This window comes from Crocuta crocuta, unplaced genomic scaffold (assembly GCF_008692635.1).
Source record: "Crocuta crocuta isolate KB4526 unplaced genomic scaffold, BGI_CrCroc_1.0 scaffold346, whole genome shotgun sequence".
NCBI lineage: Eukaryota > Metazoa > Chordata > Mammalia > Carnivora > Hyaenidae > Crocuta > Crocuta crocuta.
In genome coordinates, this window is record NW_027527957.1 from 35,448 (window position 1) to 58,416 (window position 22,969).

General features: G+C 34.1%; 1 protein-coding gene across 1 annotated transcript in view; it reads right to left on the bottom strand.

Moving 5' to 3' along the window:
• Window positions 1-22,969, bottom strand: part of TLL1 (tolloid like 1) — a 210,187-nt gene that overhangs the window by 27,195 nt on the left and 160,023 nt on the right. The window contains exons 13-16 of the mRNA XM_077752745.1: window positions 16,819-17,014; window positions 14,696-14,821; window positions 12,565-12,725; window positions 8,317-8,497 (exon numbers count right to left, since the gene is read on the bottom strand). Coding sequence (XP_077608871.1) covers window positions 8,317-8,497; window positions 12,565-12,725; window positions 14,696-14,821; window positions 16,819-17,014 — 664 coding nt within the window. The remainder of the gene's footprint in view (window positions 1-8,316; window positions 8,498-12,564; window positions 12,726-14,695; window positions 14,822-16,818; window positions 17,015-22,969) is intronic.

Genomic DNA, 22,969 nt, shown 5'->3' on the forward strand with positions numbered 1-22,969 from the left:
CTCTAAAATAGATACATATTTCCATGAGAATGTTTAAATAATGAATGTTTGGTGTACTTAAAATAAAATGTGACAGAGTGAACTTTAGTTGTACTATACATCAACGAGACATTTTTTTAAGTTTATGCATTTATTCTGAGAAAGAAACACAGAGAGAGAGAGAGAGAGAGATAGGGCATGCACAAGAGACGGGCAAAGAGAAAGGGAGAGAGAGAATCTTAAGCAGGCTCCATGCCCCATGCAGAGACCAGTGTGGGGCTCAGTCTCACAACCGTGAGAGCATGATCTGAGCCGAGATCAAGGGTTGGACACTTAACTGACTGAGCCTAGGTCAACCAGATTTCTGAGACTTCTTTGGAAATCTAACAACTGTAAGCAAATTAGTTTAGGAAAAATGAGTTCACATTTACAACTGACTGGTAGACCGATTAACTGCTCAGTGACAAACCTTATGGTAGCAGGGACTGCTGGAATTATCTTTTTATCAGGAGTTGTTTGAATTACCATTCATGAGAGATATAAAAATGTTAAAATACAAACATGAATACAAGTTATTATTTATTTTTAAGTCCACAGTTATTTTATAATAAAAATATTCCAATACATAAAATATTTCTAACATTTAAACAATATTCTAGTGGAAATCTCAAATCACTAGGTTTTATTTCTAAGAATTATTTCCTTTAGATTTGATAGGATATAATATGATAGAATTATATTAGAACATAATATTACCACAATAATTGTGGCAATGGTAATTTAAGAGAAATTAAGTTGAAAGTGAAATTGATTACATTGAATAGTTTCATTTTTTTGTAGTCAATTTTCATATTTATATTGTTTGGCAAATATAATTACTAATTTAAAAACAATTTCTATAGGAAAAAGAAGAAGGAGGGAAAGAAGAGAAAGAGGAGAAAGAAGATTTTACATGGTCATTATTATCTAAGTATCCATAGTACTATTTTCCAGCTTCCCTATTGATTGATGTTTCCTGCCTTCATCTCCACATCTGATGTGTCTAGTATAATCAATGTCACATGAAGTTTAAGAGTAATAAAAATACACTGTTAGACTGTATATATTATATATTATACATATATTTGAAATATATATATATCAGTATATATATCAAATATATCCCAAATGTTTTTTCAAATATATATCTATATATAATATCAAATATATATCAATATAATTTGAGCTAAAATTCAAAACTGGACTAATCAAAATCGACATAGTAACTAAAAGCAGCAAAGTTATCACATCCAGCAAAGTAGCATAGAAAACTGTGCCTCCATATGTCAAATAATCATATGAAAAGAGAAAATTTCAGTTAATATTGGAATACTTAAAATTATGCACACAATTTACATCAGGCAGACAAAGAAAGCTATTTATTTAAATTAATATCTTAAGCTATCTAAGGAGTAGTGATAAGGATGGTTATTTTAAAAACAGTTGTTTCAATAGAAGTAAATATACTCTTCTCATTAAAGTGAATGTGATTTCTGATTATCTGTTCATGAGAAATAGCAACATCATAAAAGACAAATTCCACAAATATATTCTGGGCTTCTTATGTATGAAAGTCATCAAACTAGAGAAAAAACCTATTAGCAAACATGATTATATTTTCACTTTCCCTTTCTCCTCTTAGGACAATAAAGTACAAATAGGTTGAACAAGGAAAATCCGAAAGAGACAAGGGAGGAGAATGAAGTTTTTAAATACTCAGAATGTCTGCATAATAAATTTAATAACTGAGAATTCTATCAACTTATTTGAAATTTTCCAGTATTTTCATATTGTAGGCACAAAAATTTAAAAATAGTTTTTATTAGTGAGAGAAACAAATGTTTTGTTGAGTAGAAATAAAACATTTATTTTCTGCAGATGGAAATTAGCCTCCTTCTTTGGAATGGACGTATCTGCTTTCCATTCCTTCATGTGAGATAAAGGAAAAGTCTATTATTAGGAAAAAAGGAGGTGGCATTTTCCCATCAGAGGCCAGCAGAGTATCTCTGAGACTATCAGAAGCTATCAGTTTATGAATAATACATACTGGATGGAACTGAAGTGGTAACCTGTATCAAATTCTTGCAAGATTCAAAAATAAAAATTTTCTCTTTGCAGAAAGCTTCCTTGTCTGTAGGAAAAAAAACCATAAAGGGTACATGCAAACAGAACAGAAACATATATGAGCTGACATACTCACAATAAATGACAAAAGATAAAATACACAGGCCCATGCACACTCCTGCACACACACAGACACACATTCCCATGCTCGTGTGCACATATACACGGCACATCCTAGTTTTAAAGCAGAACTAATGATAAGTAATCATCTTCAGAACAGCACTAATAAACTCATATTACACTGTCTGGACCTAACTACCTGGAATTAACTAACTGGAACTTAAAAGAAATCTTGACTAAACAATGGCATTGTTTAATAATAAAATCTCAGTAATAAACTCTATCGAGAGCTACGACTAAGACAATTTGCTCTTTCCAAAACATGAAAATATTTAAATATCATTAATAATAAAAGCTTGTCAAAATCATAGCAAAGTTTCAATTGTTTAATTATTTGAAATTAATCACATTAACATTTAAAGTTTTCTTATAATAATATCGAGCTGAATTTCTAAAAATATCTACAAGCATCCCATTGGAGAGCTGGTATACAGGAGGAACAAGGTAAAGAAGTAATTGTAGGAAACATTAAAAAAAATCCTTAATAACAAGGTGGGAGTGACTGAGTGGCTCAGTCAGTTAAGCATTTGACTTCAGCTCAGGTCATGATCTCACGGTTCATGGGTTCACCCCACGTCAGGCTCTGTGCTGACTGCTCAGAGCCTGGAGCCTGCTTCAGATTCTGTGTCTCTCTCTCTCTGTCTCTCTCCATCTCAAAAATAAATAAACATCAAAAAAAATCCTTAAAGAAGTAACTATGAAAGATGGAGAAAATGAAGAACATGTCTGCTGAAATCACTTGAATTTAGAGGTAGAAAAATTGCACAGATTACTTTATCTGACTTCTATATTTGTCACAGGCAAATAAACTAGGGAGTAAGGAAAATTGGGTCCATTTCTGCCACTGAGCAAGTGAGTCCCTGGGTCCACCAGTTCTTGATCTGACAGACTGCTCTTAAATGAGCTTTATTCTCCAAATTCTCTAATACTCTAATTCTCACCTATGTGATCACCAAAACAAGAGAGACTGTTAAATTCTCAATGCCCAAGTGCTGGTTATAGTCTTTTCAAATAATGAATGCTAGAATTAAATTTTTAAAAACCCATCAAGAGTGCCAAATATTGTTGCTTTTGCAGGCATAAAATCCTAATAATGTCTCTTTTTAAGTTTAACCCATTTAACGAAAACTAACTTTGTTCTGAGTAGAATACAGTTAACTTTGCTTAACCACATAAAATAAGTAAATTATATCATATACATCTGTGCAGATTTTTGTACCTGTGTTCAAATGTAAAATCGTACAAAATTAAATGTGGTTTTACTATCATATGCAGTAAGGTATTAGTGTTAATTGAAAACAAACCTCATTCAGTTCAAAAAGATAACAATAATATATTGCTGGACCAGATCATCTTCTAGAAAATGCTTATGCCATTTCTGATTTAGCTAAAAAACTGAATATGTACACAATTTTATATCCTGTCCAAATAGCTTTACTTTGATTGTCCTTATTTCCTTATTTGCTTTCATATAACTCCATTACATATTTTTTAGAATATATCCTAAAATGAGTACAGTATAGGACACTCTGATTTTTGTGGTGGACTTAGTGGACTTTCTGCTGTATAATACAGTAGTACTCCTAAATGTTCAGGCTATAGCATTTTTCATGCCTAATGAAATACTTTATGTTTTATTAAGATTTTAAATCATAACTTATTGTGATGGTTTCTTATTTTTATGAACATGGAAGTGACAGAATTCATTATTTTGCTAATAAGTTCTCTTAAAACTCATTCTTTTGATTCCATTTCTTAGGTCTATAAAGTGCTTATCTAAAATGAAAGCTATTGGCACCCCTGGGTGGCTCAGTTGGTTAAGTGTCGACTCTTGATTTTGGCTCGGGTCATGATCTAACAGTTTTGTGCGTTTGACCCCCATGTTGGGCTCTGTGCTGACAGTTCAGAGCTTGCTTAGGATTCTCTCTTTCTCTGCCCCTACCCTGTATGTGCTCTCTCGCTCTCAAAATAAATGAACTTTAAAAAAATCAACTGAGAAGCTGTGTACAAAAATAACTGGAATATCTATGTGATTATTTTATTGAATATTTCTCTTTAGGAAATAATGCTATAAATATTTTATTTCATTGTACGCATTAAAAGTCTAAATATATTTTATTGTCTTTTTTTTCCTTGATGTATCACTTAGCTGCAAGAAAGCTAGATTTTGAGTAATCTTTCTTTCCAAATAATTGGAATCACCTACTACCAAATGTTGTTTCTTCTTTATTGAATTCTTTGGTAATTATTCTTAGTACAAGACTGTGGAAAAAATAGCTGAATGTGTTATATTCCTCACCATGTTTTCATAAATTTATAGCCACTTCTGAAAGAGTTAGAACACTGGTTACAAACAGAATTTCTTAAGACTTCATATCTCTTGACTAACATATACTATACAGTAACACATTATTCCATTGTCTATCAGATGATACTATTAAATCACTATAAAGTTAAAATTATAAAATTTAGCTCAACACAAAATGCTTAGGATTATTAGCCTGTATTAATAGGTATTAACTACTTAAAAAAGATGCCTTTAAAAACTTCTTCACTCTCAAAGGTCAAAGTCTATTAGGTAAATGTTTGCAAATTTGGAAACATTTGTGGTAACAGTAATATGCTATGTGTTTTTCTTCTAAAGTTAGTTTAGTATTTGATTTGAAAATTGAGAGAAATTGGAGAAAAACTATAATGCACCATCTTCCCACCTTAGCACAAACATTATTGGTATTTACTTCAGCAACTTTCAGGTTTGTTCCCAGCCATATGCTTAGCTACATGCATAGTGTGCAGATAGTTTATACCTGGATTTCCATTAATGTTTTATCAAATACAACTATACACACCACAGAATCATTAAACTGTGTGGACAAGTCCACAAAGTGTATTTGCTATAATTTATTTACCATTTTCTTCTTGTCACAAAAGTGGATTGTTTCGAATTTCTATCACTATCACAGTATATTGAAATCCTTCTTCCAGATTTTGAAATGTTTCCTTATAAATATGTTTCAAGAAAGAGATTTCTGAAATAACTAGAATAGTCACTGAAAATGACTCTTGGTTCCTATGCTAAATTTCTTTCTAAAGAGTTTGTTACAATAAATCCAGTAATATGTTTTATCAAATATGCCAAGTACATTTTAACAAACAAACAAAAAATCCTTTAGTGTTGTTTGTAAAATATAATATCCCCAGTTTACATGCCTACTTTCTAATAAGTATAATGAATTATTTAACTTTGAACACATAATTATATATTATTACATTTAAAGCATTATTAGATCTCTAAAATAACATTTTCAATGTGAATAGAGCCTATCTATTAAAATAGGTGATCTTTTGTAAATTGTGATTTTGTAAGATGATCATATTTAGGACATTAGGTAAACTGAGTACAAATGTGTTACCATCTCTTGATGGTACCACACCAGCTCTTAATTTTAATATCGTGTTTTATCTTCCCTTTCCCTGTGCAAACATCTTCCCCACTAACCTAAATGTAAAATATAAAACAGATTTAATACTCATCCAGAACCACCGTATTTTAAATATGAATTTCACAAACTGCTGATACTTTGAAATGCATCAAACAGAAACAACAGAAATTTATACTTCATGATAATTACCTTGAAGTTACAAATTATTCACCTAATAAAGGAGTGAAAAGTATATCTGTTGTTTTTCAGGTTGCAGATGTATTGAGTATAACATACAACTAAGGCTATTTGCAAAGGGCATGATCAGTTCGCAGACAAACCAAGACAAACTGGGGTTTAAATGCTTGCGGCACTGAGCAGTTTACTTAAATCCTCATCTGTTTCATCTGTCAAGTGAATATAGTAATGAGAATATTTCATTCTTTTTTGATTATTAAAGAGATGATACATGCCTGCATAATAAATTCTCAAAATGGAAGCTATCATATGAACACTCGGGGTTTAATTTCTCTCTTGAACTTCATTGTTCCATTTACTTAACCATCTACATTTCATCAGACAATCTAGACTAGACTCTACCAAAATGAAGCACTGTCACCTAGTTGATTTATACTTTTTAAATATAGCACTGATAAATACCAAAAACAGACACAAGTTCCTAAAATGACCTGCATCAGTGAATATGATTTACAGCAAATTAGTTATTATGGGCTCAAGTATACTAAGGTACTCAGATAATTTTACAAAGCACAGCCACATAGACAGGAATAAGGATGATGTGGTTGGATGTGCTGGAGAGAAGCATCTGCATGTCTTCTAATATTTTTTAAAAAAATTTTTAACGTTTTATTTATTTATGAGAGAGAGAGAGAGACAGAGAGAGCGTGAGCAGGGAAGGGTCAGAGAGAGAGGGAGACACAGAATCTGAAACAGGCTCCAGGCTTTGAGCTAGCTGTCAGCACAGAGCCTGACACGGGGCTCGAACCCACAAGCCGTGAGATCATGACCTGAGCTGAAGTTGGGCGCTTAACTGACTGAGCCACCCAGGCGCACTGTCCCCTCATATTTGTATCCTAAGAATTAAAGTAGCATGCTTCATATTTCAACGGTATCGTTCTAAAGACACAGTTTGTCTTTACAATTTGGAAAGTTCTTCCTGACCAATAATATTAGATAATGAATTTTAAATATTCTGAGTAACTTTAAATTTAATCATACTTTGCAACCAGTATATGGAGAATGTATCTTTTAAAAAGGTTATTATTTAATAACATGTATGACTATGGTAGAGTGAAAAGATCCTTAATATTATTAATATTATGATAAAATATTTTCACTTTATAATTTCAATTTTTAAAATAAATATTTAGGTGGTTCCAAAATAAGAACCTTATCTCTAACCAGTGAGTCACCTAAAATTTGTAAAACATATAATATTCGTAAAATAGTGAAGCCTAAGAAAGCCTTGCTTTCACCAAAATATGATATTAAAATGCTACTTTGAATAACGTAAATCTTAAATGAATGCCTGAGAAGAATTTTTAAAAGGCAATTAAATCTGGGGGAAGAAAGGCAAAGGGAATTAGAGAGCCAAGATCCCTTGTATTTTGAATGTACTTCTGTGTATGACTTGGACCTCAATGGAGCTTTTGAACCATTAACTTCAATTACACTGAAAACCCCAAACAAACCCCGGGCACTGTAAATCTCATTAATTTTAAACACATGGGGACTGAAATAAATGGACTTTGAATTAACTCAATCCAAATTACCTAATATTAAAATATAATTGGAATTCAGTTGCTTTAAACTGCTTGCCAGTCTTAAAGGCAGAATAGATTGCAATACTAAGGTTTGTTATAATTCTATCTGCTTTTGAAGTTTTAGAATAATATCTTTCTAAGTAAGGTATGATTCCAAAATTGGGAAAATAAAGGAATTTCCACTGATATTTCCATATATTTCCTTAAAGTTGGAGGACATTTTAACAAATTTCAGCTCTAGAAGAGGGAAATTTTACCATGAGTTGGTTAAACTAGATACTAAATTCCAAACTTAAGTATCAACTACTAAATATCCCTGATAATCTATTATTTTCAGTAAAATTATAATTTCCGTATTTGTAGGCTTCATAGTATAATCTTTCCTATAGTGGTGAGGCAAAGTATGATTTTAATATCAACTTAGCAATACGAAAAATATTATAAAAGGAATAAGAAAATGTAAATAATAAGAGTAAAAAAAAAAACGTATTGCTAAAATGAGATCAGATATTCCAAAAAGAAAGATAAACCATTTTGAAAAAGCCTGCCACTTTTTTGAAGTCTTGTATCATTAACCCCATACACTTATAAAGTCACTGTATGAAAGCATTATTGTAATAACTTTGTGTTATTTGTATTAGCCTTTATAAAATCTGATTGTTAAATGTTTAAGAGCTGCATTTCATCAGGGCTCCAATTATTAATCTTCTATTTATAAGTTAAAAAAAACCCTGTTAAGCCTAGAATAAATGTTCATGCATACTATGTCCCTCCAAGTTACATTTACAGAAAACTATTTAAGCCAATCCACCTTGAAAGGCCATGATATACACACGCAATGTTGATACCTGAGAAGAAATGTGCTTTGAAGCCCTTCTTGGAAACAGTATTGTCAGATCTGAATTCAATTCTCATATTGTTGAACTGAGATGTGATCACTTCAGGAACTTCGGCACCACAAAATTTGCCATGCAATTTAGACTCAGAGGAAAGGCCACTCCAAATCTCCACATAATCATATTTGCAAACCTAGAAAAAAGACAGTTATTATAGTCACCAGATTTTAAGAGTCTCATGTTTACCAACTGAGCTAGCGGAGCACTGTATAGTCTCCAGATTTTAAAGCGTCAGATGACTGACATTTATTTTTGAAAATTTTACTATTTTTTTTCTCTCTTTAGTCCTCTCGTAGTCAAACTAGATTTAATAGGTAAAGAAAAAATCAGGGAGAAGTCCAAACATGAGGCGGGTGCCGTGAAAAATAGACTAATGAATTGTACTCTGAATACTTATTTGTATATACAAATATGTGTTTGTTTATATGTATTTACAACATGTATTTTTTCCAAAGAATAGAGTTTAGGCGAACTGAGATGAATATTTGTTGAGATGATGATGCTCATGGTCACAAGAAGAATAACCTTTGCTGCCTTAAAAAATAATAATAAATGCTTAAATTTTCACTAGGAACTTTCTTTCACTAAAAGAAGTTGTCATTTGCTGTCTTGTTTAATGCTGACAACAATTACATAAAATTGAACATTTAGGGGTGCCTCGGTGGCTCAGTAGGTTAAACGCCTGACTCGTGGTTTTGGCTCAGGTCATGATCTCACAGTTTGTGAGTTCCACCTTGGGATTCAGTCTCCATCTCTCACTGCCCTTCCCCTGTTTGCTCCCAATCTCTCTCTCAAAATAAATAAAAATAAACTTTAAAAAAGAAAAAGAAAAGAAATATTTTAAAAATTGATATTTAAGTCTCTGAAACAACTATTAACAACAGAAACATTCCTTTTTATTGTAAAGATATGAAAATTGAGGTTCAGAAATTAAGTATCATGTCCAAAACCGTACTTATCATACGTGGCAGTTCAGTGAAAACAGCACAGAGTTTGGCTGGGTCCAGTGCTGTCTCCCAGAAACACGGGGTTCTAATCAGAAGAGTACTCACAGGAAATTTCAAAGGAAACAGACACTGGCATTACAAGAAAAAGGATACTCTGCCTTTCAAATTCATCAAATAAATTGATATTTCTTGATTTCTCTGAGTTACTAGGCACTCTAAAGTTACTCTGTAGCTATGCTGCAGGATTGCAAACAAATAAACTCTTATGCTGTGGAATGGAGAGGAGAATTTACACTAGAATACAATAGACTCATTCTGATTTATATGTAATGTACTAACACCAAAATGGAAGAAGCTACGTGAATGCCAGGTATTCTTAAGCAATTTCATGGCTATTCTAACAGATGTTTCCATAATACACTTCTCCAAAGTTCCAACAAGGCACTTTCTAAAGAATATATCTTGCACCAATGACCTTATTACATAAAGTGTAATTAGCAAGGTTTAACAATGCATATGATTGAACCCTGGGGCACGATCTGTACTTTGCAATATGTCAACTCAAATTACTGTTTCTTGTGATATTAATTAGGTGATAAATAAACAAAAGGTTGTTAGGAAAAATTTACAAGTTTTCTGTTTACTTTGTACAACTGCAACCTCTGTTTAGAGAGGGCTCTGACACGGAATAGGAGAATGTTACTAAGGTTAAAGTGGTTTTGACATATCTTTCCTTTGGATATCAATATAATGAATACAAAAACGGAGTTTCAACTTTGCCCGATATTCTGTAAGTCAAGTTTTTGCTCATGTCTTTATTTTAAGTAACCAAGACATCAAACCACAAAAATACACAGAACTCTAAAACAGCCTTCCACATAGTAACATCATTATAAGTTTAAGAAATTTGGGATATCTTCTAGAGTTTATAAAGGGTCTTTCCAGAAATAAAGAACACCACCCATGGGAAAAATGTCTTCAGAATACAATAACCCATTTATTTAAAACTTTCTATCCTCTATCCTCTTGAATATAAACTTCTAGCCTTCCTAGTAACATCTATCAACTAATGAATCAAAATGTCATATCTGTTACAACTAATAGCTTTAGGGGACACTGAGGGAGTAGAAGTCATTCAACACTAAGTTCATATCACACCACAGAACTGGTAGGGAGATGATCATTTTCAAAAGGGGTTGCTCATATGAAAGCTTTTGTAAAATTGCTATAAAAACATTTTCTCCATTTCAATATTTCTCCAAATTTCAGGGAATTGTTAAAGGATAATGATATTTCATGTGAACAAAGCATGTCAGAAATATAAATGGCAGTTTTTGCCATCATAAAACATACACATGATATAAGGAAGGTCTCAAAAGAGATCAACTGAGCTCTAAAATTCTATCTATAATTTTCTGAAATATGTATGTTATTCACATGTCATATTTTAATTTCTCTAAAGAGACACAAAAGTCAGGAACTTCTTCTTACCTCAAAGCCATTAGTAGAACTAAAAAAAATGCACACGAGTGCCTTGATGGACTACTATATGCAGAATTAAGAGAAAAAAAGTGATTAAAAAGAAACAAAGAAAACAAGGAAGGGGGAGAAAACAAAGATACATACGCAAAGATAAAATAATGGTATAAAAATCCCTAAATATCACCAACTATTATTGCCCAGGAGATAGATACAATATATTTCTGTTCTCTCACTTCTTTACAAGCGATCAACATATATGTATCAGAGACAAAATAATTTTTGAGTTAATTTTATCATACTTAGAAGTTTTACATTTTTTTTAATGTTTTTATTTATTTCTGAGAGAGAGAGAGAGAGAGCGTGAGCAGGGGAGGGTCAGAGAGAGAGGGAGACACAGAATCTGAAACAGGCTCCAGGCTCTGAGTTAGCTGTCAGCACAGAGCCTGATGCAGGGCTCGAACCCACAAACCGTGAGATCATGACCTGAGCTGAAGTCGGGCACTTAACCGACTGAGCCACCCAGGGTCCCCCATACTTAGAAGTTTTAAATTATGTTTATTTTAAAATAAGCACAGGAGTCACTGGAATAAAGGATATGGGAGTTAGAAAAAGAAAAGAAAAGGAAGTGGGAAAGCTCAAACAAAACTGAAATTAAACCAGTGTTGACCAATCATACAAAGGACACAGTCCTAAACGTTCTCATTTCTAGACTTGACATTCTATTTGAATTTGTTTTGTGTGTACTAGCACACAGGAATTCTCAAAGAAATGATTTCACTTGTTTGAATGTGGTCACCTGGTAGAAAACGGGATCTTTATTACAATCAGGTATATTTTGTAAAGGAAAGATAGGGTCAACTAAATTATTCTTTCATTGAGATTAAAAATTAATCTTTATTTGTAAATCATGAACATAGTCATAAAGAGAACCTACTTACTGAAAATATACCAAAAATATACTCATTTGCACAAATAAAATATACCAGGTTAGTTATTCTAAATGGCTTATATATTTTATTTATTTTAGAGAGTGGGGGGAGAAGGGCTGAGGGACAGAAAGAGAATATTAAGCTGGCTCCCCATGCTCAGCCTGGAACTCGACATGGGTCTCAGTCTCACGGCTCTGGGATCATAAGCTGAGCAGAAACCAAGAACTGGATACTCAAACGACTGACCCACCCAAGTGACCTTAAATAGCTATTTTTGTTATGACTCAACCAGTGGATTTTAGTTGATTAATGGTTTTAGAAAAGTCTATGTAACATGACGCTGACTCTCATTTTTCATATTTCTTTGATAAATCGAGCTGTATAATAATACAATAAGTAAAAACTCCCTGTAGGTTATTTTCAGTCTCCCAGAAACAGTCTGAAATATCATCCAATGTTGGGGCACCTGGGTGGTTCCATCAGTTAAGCACCCCACTTCGGCTTAGGTCATGATCTTGCAGTTCATGAGCTCAAGCCCTACGTTGGGGCTCACTCTCCAGCTCAGAGCCTGGAGCCTGCTTTGGATTCTATGCCTCTCTCTCTGCCCCTCGCATGCTCACACTCTGTCTCTCTCTCCCTCACAATAAACATTAAAAAAATAAATATATCATCCAATGCCAACAGGAATTATAAGCAGCTGCAGAAATGAAGAGTACAGCAAGGAAAGATAACATCTATATGACTGTACTACTGAAACCTTTCCCTCCCCCCCTTCCATTTACCAGATTGTCTTCAGAGGTTCCCAAAACACACAGAAAAACATACATTTATTGTTCACTTACTTCATTGCCTTCCAATTCAAAAAACTCAAACTTCATTGAAATTCTGTATTGGGTTGGTGCAACCACTTGCCACACACAGTTCTTGTTAGGAGGGTACTCCTTGGGCCAGCCTGGGGTGGTTATAGTGCCATTAAGTTTGGTGAGAAGTCCGCCACAAGCCGCTAGAAGGAAAGAAAAGGACAAACTTTTCTCCTAATCAAGTCATCCCCTTCTTAGCACTTTTCCATCAATAACCAAACATCTCAGCATTAAATTTCAACCATCTTCCAGATTTTTAAAAGTCTAGAAAGCCTCAGTCTCTGTTCCTTAGTTTTGAGTACAACTATTTTAATTATCTAATTCCATTTATAAGGCGTTAATTTGTAGTTTTGGATCCAAGCAAGCGATGGCTGTATGACAACATTGCAGATCACTTTAAGGTTGGCTACGCAACAGAAAGAAAACTGGGAGTCAGTTCTCTTATCTTTCAAATGGGTAGAATAATATCTACACAATATGGCTGTGAGCAGTAGTGGAAAGATAAGCATAAAGCACAATAAAGGCTGATGTAGTGAGACCAGAATCAGTTGTTTATTTCTTCAAACTCTTTTTCCCCAAGATAAGCAATTCTTGGAGTTACTGAGCTGGCAAGCAGGATAAACTATAGTAAATAGATCATATTTGTTATCTGAAAACCTTGTTTAACAATTATTGTTCTTCCCTTTTGGATGATCTATTTAAAAGAAGTACTATTTAATACCTCACCTCTCTTCCTTATTATTAGTGAAATTAGAAAAATAAGAGTATCCAAAATTGAAAAGAATATATATTGTACAAGGTTTAGAATGAACTCCCAGGGAGTTAAGAGTTCCCTAAAGTACCTGTTCTCTTTATTTTAATTGTCTTTGTGTATATATGTGTATGTATGCATGTATGTGTGTATATTTCTACATTTATAAATGTACTGTAAAAGCTACCAGGACTTTCATATTTATCACTTTTCAATAAATTATTATAAAGTAAAATAACTGTTTTTAGGCACCACACCGAACTGTCATGTTACTTTATTACTGTTTGGTATACAATTCCCTCTGTTTTTTAAAGATACCACATTGCCTACTGGGTCTATTTTATCTGAGTACAGCGAGCAGATAAGTAGTTTAATAGATAGGATGGAGACTTTTGTCAAAGAGAAAAGTTGAGATTTTTAAGGAGAAATAGGGAGGCTGACTTTTAAAAATAGGTCAGTAAGCAAAGACACCTCCCACCTTTGCTACTATTACCCCCTCTACTGCAGATACAGTAGACAACAAGGTGCTCATTTTTAAGAGTTGACATTTACATTTTTGTGGAACCCACCGAAAGTAAACAATAAACACATCACGATAAGAAGTAACGTTAAATTGCTACAAGCTCTATGAAGATGATTTAGGCAGACACCTTGAGAGAGGAATAAAAGAGGAAGTGACCAGAGGAAGGAAGATCAGTCCGTTTACTTGTAACTCAAGTATGGGGCCTGTAACAGGGTGAAGCAGGAGAGATGGGAAAAAAAGAAGCAGCTTTAAATTCTGAAGGAAGACATCATAGGACATGGTAACAAAACATTGTGCAAGAAACCTCACCTTAGAATGTGCAGAGGAAATGGGGAAAACAGCAAGATCACTTTTTTATGAATCATTTATTAATAAAACACATTTAGCTCCCACTTTATGTCTGTGCTAGATACTAGAGATACAAAAATAATTCAGATCCACAATTCTGCACTTTAACAAAGGTGTACCCATAAAATATGTTAAGAAAAGGTAAAAATAAATGATGGATGGATAAAAATGTAGGTTTAGACAGAGATAAAAAAAGAAATAGATAGATGGGTGATATAGATAAATAGTGAGAGCAAGAGAGAGAGAGAAGTACAGGTATAAATAAGGTGGCCTGGTAACCCAAAGGAGGAAATGACTGGTTCTATAACAAGAATCCAGGCTAAGAGTCATGTTGGCTATGACTACACACTGAGTCTTACCAGTTGAGGAAAGAGGTTTCTGTAGAGGAAAGGAAAGAGGGAAGCAGAAGGAAAGACAATGAGAGGATACAAACAAAAGAATGAATGGGGTGGTGGTGGGGCTTTGGGGGGTTCAGGCGGGAAGTGCCCTACCTTCACAGCCCCTCTTGTCAGGTCCCAGCTCGTAGCCTGGCTCACACGCGCACTGGTAACTGCCCAGTGTGTTCAGACATCGCTGCTCACAGCCCCCACGGTCAGGTTTGGCGCACTCATCTTCCTCTGCAAAGATGGCGAGAGTTAGAGAACAACTAGATAAAATATTTGGTTTTACATATTAAGGCGTAAAATTTTCTGAAAATATGACACTTAATAACTGAATAAAACTGGGACAACTGATTTCTTCAACAAAGGAGCAGGAGCAATTTGCAAGCCCTTCATAGGCGGCATACCAGAATTCATGTCACTGCAATCTAAGAAGAGTATAAGAACCAAGAGAAGGACTAGAATCTTCTGTTAGGGCCAAGTGGAGATCACCTTATCTCAGATAACTATGTGGGGCTTTTTTTTTCTGATTTTAAGGTGAAGTAATTCTTACAATGTATAAAATATCCAGAATAAGATAGAAAAGCTTACTGAAAAAAAATATGGCATCACCTGTTGATTTCATAGTATAGTTTGTTAGATATCCTAAGAAGTGCTTTTAAAGAAATGCTATTAAGAAACAGTTTATGGTCAATATAAATTAAATATAAATTAAAAAGAAAGAAAATTCAGAAACCTACTGGACCTCTTTAAGGGGCACCTGAGTGACTCAGTCGGGTAAGCATCTGATTTTGGCTCAGGTCTCAAGGTTCATGAATTCTGGCCCCATGTTGGGCTCTGTGCTAACAGCCCGGAGCCTGGAGCCTGCTTTAGATTCTGTGTCTCCATCTCTCTTTCTGCCCCTCCCCAGGTCATGCTCTGTCTCTACCTCTCTCTCTCTCTCTCTCAAAAATAAATAAAAATTAAAAATTAAAAAAAAAAAGTCTACCGGACCTCTTTAAATGTAAGGCATTCAGTGTTTTCTATATAAACACACTGATTCAGGAAACATAAAAATTCCATATTTTGTAAATACATATACTATTTTAATTATATGTGAAAATATAAATATATATGAAATATATACACATGAAAAACATACACTATTTAAAATAGCATATATAATAAAGTATTCCATAATCTCAATCTTCAGGAATAACTTCGTGTGAGTTAAGAAAATAGGAAAGAGTATTCTCAGCAGAAACTCTGCATTGGCCAAAGTCCAAGCATTTTTGATAACCAAATACAGAAACATCACAGGAGAGAATCTTAATAGTATGTTCCTTCTGCTGTAAAGTACTACATATAGAGAAGACCTAAAGCACGTAAATGTACATTTTAATAAACACTTGTTACATCTAGTGGAAGCACCAAGGCCTTTCAAATTATCTGGCGAATATCAAAGTAATTCTCAGGGAAAATCCATTATATTGTTCTTTAAGTAACCAAAATGTTAAAATGTTTGGTTATTAATCAACTGAATTTTGACTTACACAACTAAAGCCATCATTTATTCTATAAAAATCAGTGTAGGGAAAGTTTTGTTTCTCCTCCCATAAAAGAGTTTTATTTTACAATGACACACTTAATGTTAAGTGCCTTGAATTTTCCAAATGCAAATTTGATACTATTTGTACGAAAATGCCTTTCTTTTTACCTAAGTAATAGATACCAAGTATGAGACATGAAAACATACTAAAATTTGGTTATGAAAGTTAATATTAAAGCTGATCAATAATAATTCTTTGTCAAAAAGGCATTTTTGGTATCAGAATATCCTATGGAGGCCATACATTATTTCCATCATGGTAGAATATTATTACCTACAGGATGGTTTAGAAATGCTGTCACTTGGAAATAAATTGATGAATGACATGTCAGTAAACCACCTTCTGGTTATGAATCCTATTTTTATTATGTTGCAAATGTTTTCTCCTTGTCTGCATTCCCTTTCTGGATTTTGCCATTATGACTATTTCAGAAAAAGCGAACGACAGAATATCCTAATGGATCTCCCAGCCTGTGCTAGAAAGTTCCAAATTCCAGTATCATACCGGTAATCTTTTACTATCAAAAGTCATCCAAATGTCCTTCCCAACAGTGCCTTAAGTATAACTTGCCTTCTTCGCTCTAAGTGAAGTGTCACATTTACTCCTCACAAAGGAAATTTCACCCTTTAAATTACTTCGAATTACCTTTAAAAAAATTGGCAGCAAAGCCGGCCTTGTTCACAGTTCCGTCAGAAACGAATTTCATCCACAAGGCATTGGAGGTAGATCTGATGTCTTCTGGTTTCTCATAACCACAGAAACGCCCTATCAAAGGGCTATTGTCACTGCTTCCGTCTCGAACTTCTAGATAGTCATAGGCACAGCTGTCATGTCTCTCAATCTGCAGTAATAAAAATATGCAAAGATATATCTTTATAACACTTTTTTCAATGTTTACCTATTTATCTTGATGGAGAGAGTGTGTGTCCGTGAGCAGGGACAGGGGCAGAGAGAGGGAGGGAAAGACCATCCCAAGCAGGTTCCTTGCTGTCAGCGAGAGATGGAATTAAGATGCAAATGCTTAACTGACTGAGCCACCTTGGCGACCCTGTGAAGACATATCTAATTAATAGACAAAATCATTTCTATACAAAGAGTACAATATTTCCTCAGTGCTAAAGTGCTGACATGGTCACATAACAAATCACTTACAGAGCTTTACTTGGGAGTGTGCACAATATCACAATATCACCACCTATGAATAAAGGGCATATTTTTCTGGTAGACAGAGAGAGGTAAAAAAAAAAAAATCTATGGAAGAATGCATCTACATGCATCCGAATCAATAAAAGTTAACTGGCTCGTAAAAGAAAATAAAAATACAAGTAGAAATCCTTTGGAAAACAAAGCTAAAAAAAATACAGACTGAAAATTATTAACAATCTGGGTCAACTATGCTATAAAGAATGTATAATTTATTCTGAAACATAAAATTGCTGATAGTTTATCAACAACACTGTTATTTTATTCACAGAGAAGCTTGATTCAAATTCTGTTGATAAATATTGCACTGTTTAAGTTTATAAATCTCTTTTTAAAGAAAAATCTGATAATATAAAATTACATTCTTCTTGTCCATGCAATTCTTTACCCATAGTCGGCACAGCTGTAGAAAGACTACTATAGAGTAGAATGATATACTATATATCATGTGTGTATATATCATGATATATACTATATACTAGAATCAGCACTGCCTATCTCTTACTCAAGGTAACATGGCTGTTCAGGTGAGCCTTTTTACCCCAACACACTCCTCTCAAGCCCTGTAATGTATAGGAACTCAATCTCTTTCTTTAAACAACTAAATGGTTGTTTACCACAACCTGAATGGACGAAATTGCTGGTACAGTCGGTTGGAGAATTTAATTGATGATTTGTTAATATGTCAATACATTAAAAATTACAGTCTTCAAATAAGATAGTGTAAGAAAACATAGAAACAAATAGTCTTTGAAGTTCAGATTAAGTCAGAACTAATTACCACATTTGCCGCTTTCCTTTTCTCAGTCACAAATCAGGATTAATTCACTCCTTCAACAATATCCAGTGCCTATTCTATTTTAGGCACTCTTCTCACTGTTTGCTATGCATCCATTTTTTTTCTTTCCAAGATTTTATTTAACTTCAAGTTAGTTAACATATATTGCAGTACTGGTTTCAGGAGTAGAACCCAGTGATTCATCACTTACATATATATATATATATAAAACACCCAGGGCTCATTCTAAAAAGTGCCCTCCTTAATACCCATCACCCATTTAGCCCATCCCTCACCCACCTTCCTCCAGCAACTCTCAGTTTGTTCTCTATAGTTAAGAGTCTTTTATGGTTTGCCTCCATCTTTGTTTTTATCTTATTTTATTTTTCCTTCCCTTCTCTTATGTTCACCTGTTTTCCTTCTTAAAGTTCACATATGAGTAAAATCATATGGTATTTGTTTTTCTCTGGCTGACTTATTTCACTTAGTATAGTATACTCTAGTTCCATCCACATCATTGCAAATGGCAAGACTGTATTCTTTTTTATGGCTGAGTAATATTCCATTGTACATATATACCACATCTTCTTTAGCCATTCATAATTGATGGACATTTGGGCTCTTTTCCTAATTTAACTATTTTTAATAGTGCTGCTATAAACATTGTGGTGTGTGTGTATGTCTTTTAATAAGTATTTTTGTATCCTTTGGATAAATACTTAGTAATACAATTGCTGAATTGCAGGGTAGTTCTATTTTTAAGTTTCTGAGGAAACTCCACACTATTTTTCAAGGTGACTACAAGAATTTACATTCCCACCAACAGTGTAAGAGGGTTCCCCTTTATCTGTATCCTTATCAATATCTATTGTTTCCTGTGTTGTTAAATGTTAGCCATTCTGACCGGTGTGAGGTGATATCTCATTGTGGTTTTGACTTGTATTTCCCTGATGATGAGTGATGTTGAGCATTTTTCCATATGTCTGTTAGCCATTTGTATGTCTTACAATGAACTATATCATTTACAAATGCACCAAAACCAATAAGATACCTAGAAGTAAACCTAACCAAAGAGGTAAAAGATCTATATTCTGAAAACTACAGAACACTTTTAAAAGAAATTGAAGAAGACACAAAGAAATGGAAAAATATTCCATGCTCATGGACTAAAAGAACAAATTATGTTAAAATGTCTATACTGCCTAAAGAAATCTACACATTCAATGGAATCCCTATCAAAATAACACCAGCATTCTTCACAGAGCTAGAACACACAATCCTAAAATTTGTATGGAACCAGAAAAGACCTTGAATAGCCAAAGCAATCTTGAAAAAGAAAAGCAAAGCTGGAGGCATCACAATCCCAGACTTTAAGCTGTATTACAAAGCTGTAATCATCCAGACAGTATGGTACTGGCACAAAAAACAGACCCATAAATCAATGGAACCGAACAGAGGAGCCAGAAATGGACCCATAACTATATGGTATGCAGCCTTCAGCAAAATAACAAAGAGCCTTACTCTCCTGGACCTTACATATGACTATGGATAGAAAGCAAAGGGATAACAAAGAGGATACATGATTAAATCATAAAATATTAGCAACAAATAAATTTTATGGAAAAATATGCAGTGAAACAAGAGAAGAAGTATAAGAAGTAGCACACACAGGAAAGAGGGTGAGGGGGAGGAAGAGAGGGGGAATCTTAAGCAGATTCCACACCCGGAGCAGAGCCCAACGCGGTGTCTCGATCCCAACACAGGAGGACTCGGTCTCACAATGTGAGATCATGGCCTGAACTGAAATCAAGAGTCAAACACTTAACCACTGAGCCACCCAGGTGCCCCTACTCCTTTCAAATCAGAGTTCTCTATAAATATGAGAGAACATTTCCAGATACCAAAGGTTTTCTTTTGTCAAAGGAACACACACACACAAATATCCCCAGCTCTCCAGGCGTAGACTTGATAAACGAATAAACAACACGGAACTAGTGACCAAGTGCAAGGGAAAGAACCAAAGGTGTCAGCAAGCCAACCTCTCCTCACCTGCTTGAGCAGAACAGAAAGCATTGCTCCTGACTCCCAAATCATTTTGGAAGAGAAGAGAAAGAATGAATTAGAGGAAGAAAAGACACGAGAACACACAATAAAGAACCTGCTTTTCAAAAGTCAATTAAGAAAAATAAGGGGCACTTAGGTGGCTCAGTTGGTTAAGTGTCTGACTTTGGTTTGGGTTCAGGTCATGATCCCACGGTTCGTGAGTTCAGGCCCCACATAGGGCTCTGTGTTGACAGTATAGAGCCTGCTTGGGATTCCCCCCCATCTCCCTCTCTCTCTGCCCCACCCACCTCTCTCTCTCTCTCTCTCTCTCAAAAGTAAGTAAAAATTAAAAAAAAAGAAAAATAAAATTGTTTTATACTATAAACCATACTGAGTAAAAAATAATACGGTTAATTTGAATTTGTTTTTAATTACTATTTTGAGTAGATAACTGCCTTTTAAAATTACTGTATTAACAAGGAAGAAATCAAAATAGACACTGCTGAAAAAGAAGCAAAAAACTTTATATTTCTTCAGTGATTAAAAAGAAACAGGATAATGGATATTTTCCTACACATAAAAGTCACTCTGTTCTTATAACAGATATGTAACAGATCTTTCTAAATTTTAATTTAAAGTACCTGTATATTTAGGTTACTTAGTAATCAAGCAGAGGTTTAAATATTTTATATTATACACAAAGTGCAAATATTTCATGGGTGAAATGCATCAAAATGGCGAATTTTAGGATTAATTCTACCAGTACCTATTTATGAATAATGTATTACTTACATATTAAATATCATGCACTTGGTGTTAGGGCTAACAAAACAGAAATATACACTGTATTCTTAGGAGTATGCCACAGCTGTTCAACTGCTTAGAAAATAAAATGTGCCTCATATATATATTTATGATATTATCCCTGTACAACAACACTCCTAGATATCTTATCAATGATCTCGATGATCTTTGTTTACATATTTTTCCAGTTTAACTGCCTTAATCCTAATTGCAGTGTGAGCATAATGACTGCCCTATTGGTTTTGGTTATAATTATACCTCTTCAACTACATCTACACAAGAGTAATGATGGTGAGCACGAATGAAAGTTTGAGTTCTTTTATTTATGTCATTTGTGTAATATTTTCTCCAACCATATACTTCATAAATATACAGAACGGATAGAAATAAATATGATTGAAATTAAAGAGTCGATAAGTGCACTGGTATTATTTCAGTAAGCTCCATGTGAAAAAGAACACCAAAGTCAAAGATTTATAAAAACAAAAAAAGAGGGGTGCCTGGGTGGCTCAGTTGGTTAAGCAACTGACTTCGGCTCTTCATGATTTCGTGGTTCATGAATTCAAGCCCCGTGTCAGGCTCTGTGCTGACAGCTCAGATCCTAGAGCCTGCTTCAGATTCTGTGTCTCCCTGTCTCTCTTCTCCTCCCCCCCTCATGCTCTGTCTCCTCTCTCAAAAATAAATAAACATTAAAAAAAAAAGAAAAATATAGTAGTTTCTTCTTGAATTACAGCATGGACACAGTTCATATCTGGAACCTGAATGCAATGTCATGCTTAATTACATGTATAATAAATATGTCTTGAAAATGATGATGCTGATTTATTATAGACGTTAGGATAACCAGAGCATGAACCATATTCAAATGGGGCAAGGTTATCATAATGTAAGCAGACCTCATATGTACACATGGGATACAACAAATGTGATGGTAAGCTCTGAGCAGTTGTTGGAAAACTGTATTTAAATGATATTAGAAGTAGATCCAAACACACAAAAGGAGAGCGAGTACCAAGACTAGCCAGAAAGGGGTTAATATTACATTTGATTACTGTGTGGGTGTTCATGCCTCTACTAGCATGTTAGAAAGGAAGCATGTAAAAGCCGAGTGACATTTATTTAGCAAGAACCCAAATCAATTAAACATAACTTACAGTAGTCAGCCTCTCATTCCAAAATGCAAACTCGTGCAGAGCTTTGTGCTCAGTGTATGTGTGTGAGTTTGATGCTGAAGGAAAAGCCAGCCTTCAAAGAAGGGACTATCTCGGGCTTAGGACCCATTTGCACACTTTGCCTTCATTTTATAACCAAATTTCCACATAAATATTGCAAAAGCATCTATCTAGTTATTTGTAAGAAGCTCTGAAAACTCTCTAGCTTCTAGATAATAGTTTTAATAGAAGCTCCCCTATGTCCCTGAGAAACTGAAAATGGATTGATAAATTCTCTGTTTGATTCAACAATCCCATTTCTGGGTATATACCTAAAAAAAATTGAAAGCAGGGTCCCAAAGAGATATTTATACATTCATGGTCATACCAGCATTATTCACAATCATCAAAGGTGGAAGTAATCCATATGTCCATCAGTGGATGAACGAATCCACAAAATGTCAAATATATAAAATGGAATGTTACTTATCCTTAAAAAGGAGAGAAATTGTTTCATGTGCTACAACAGGGATGAACTTTGTGGGTATTACACTGAGCGAAATAAGCTGGTCACAAAAAGGCAAGAAGTGAATGATTCCACTTACATGAGGGTACCTAGAGTTGTCAAATTCATAGTGACAGAAAGTAGGAAAGTGGTTGCCAGAGTTTGGGGGTAGGGAAGAAAGGGAGTTTTTTTTTAGTATAAAGTGTCTGCTTTGTAAGGTGAAAAGAGTTTTAGAGAGTAGTTGTACAACAATGTGACAGTACTTAACACTAATGAACTGCACACTTTAAAAATGGTTAAGGTAGGACCACT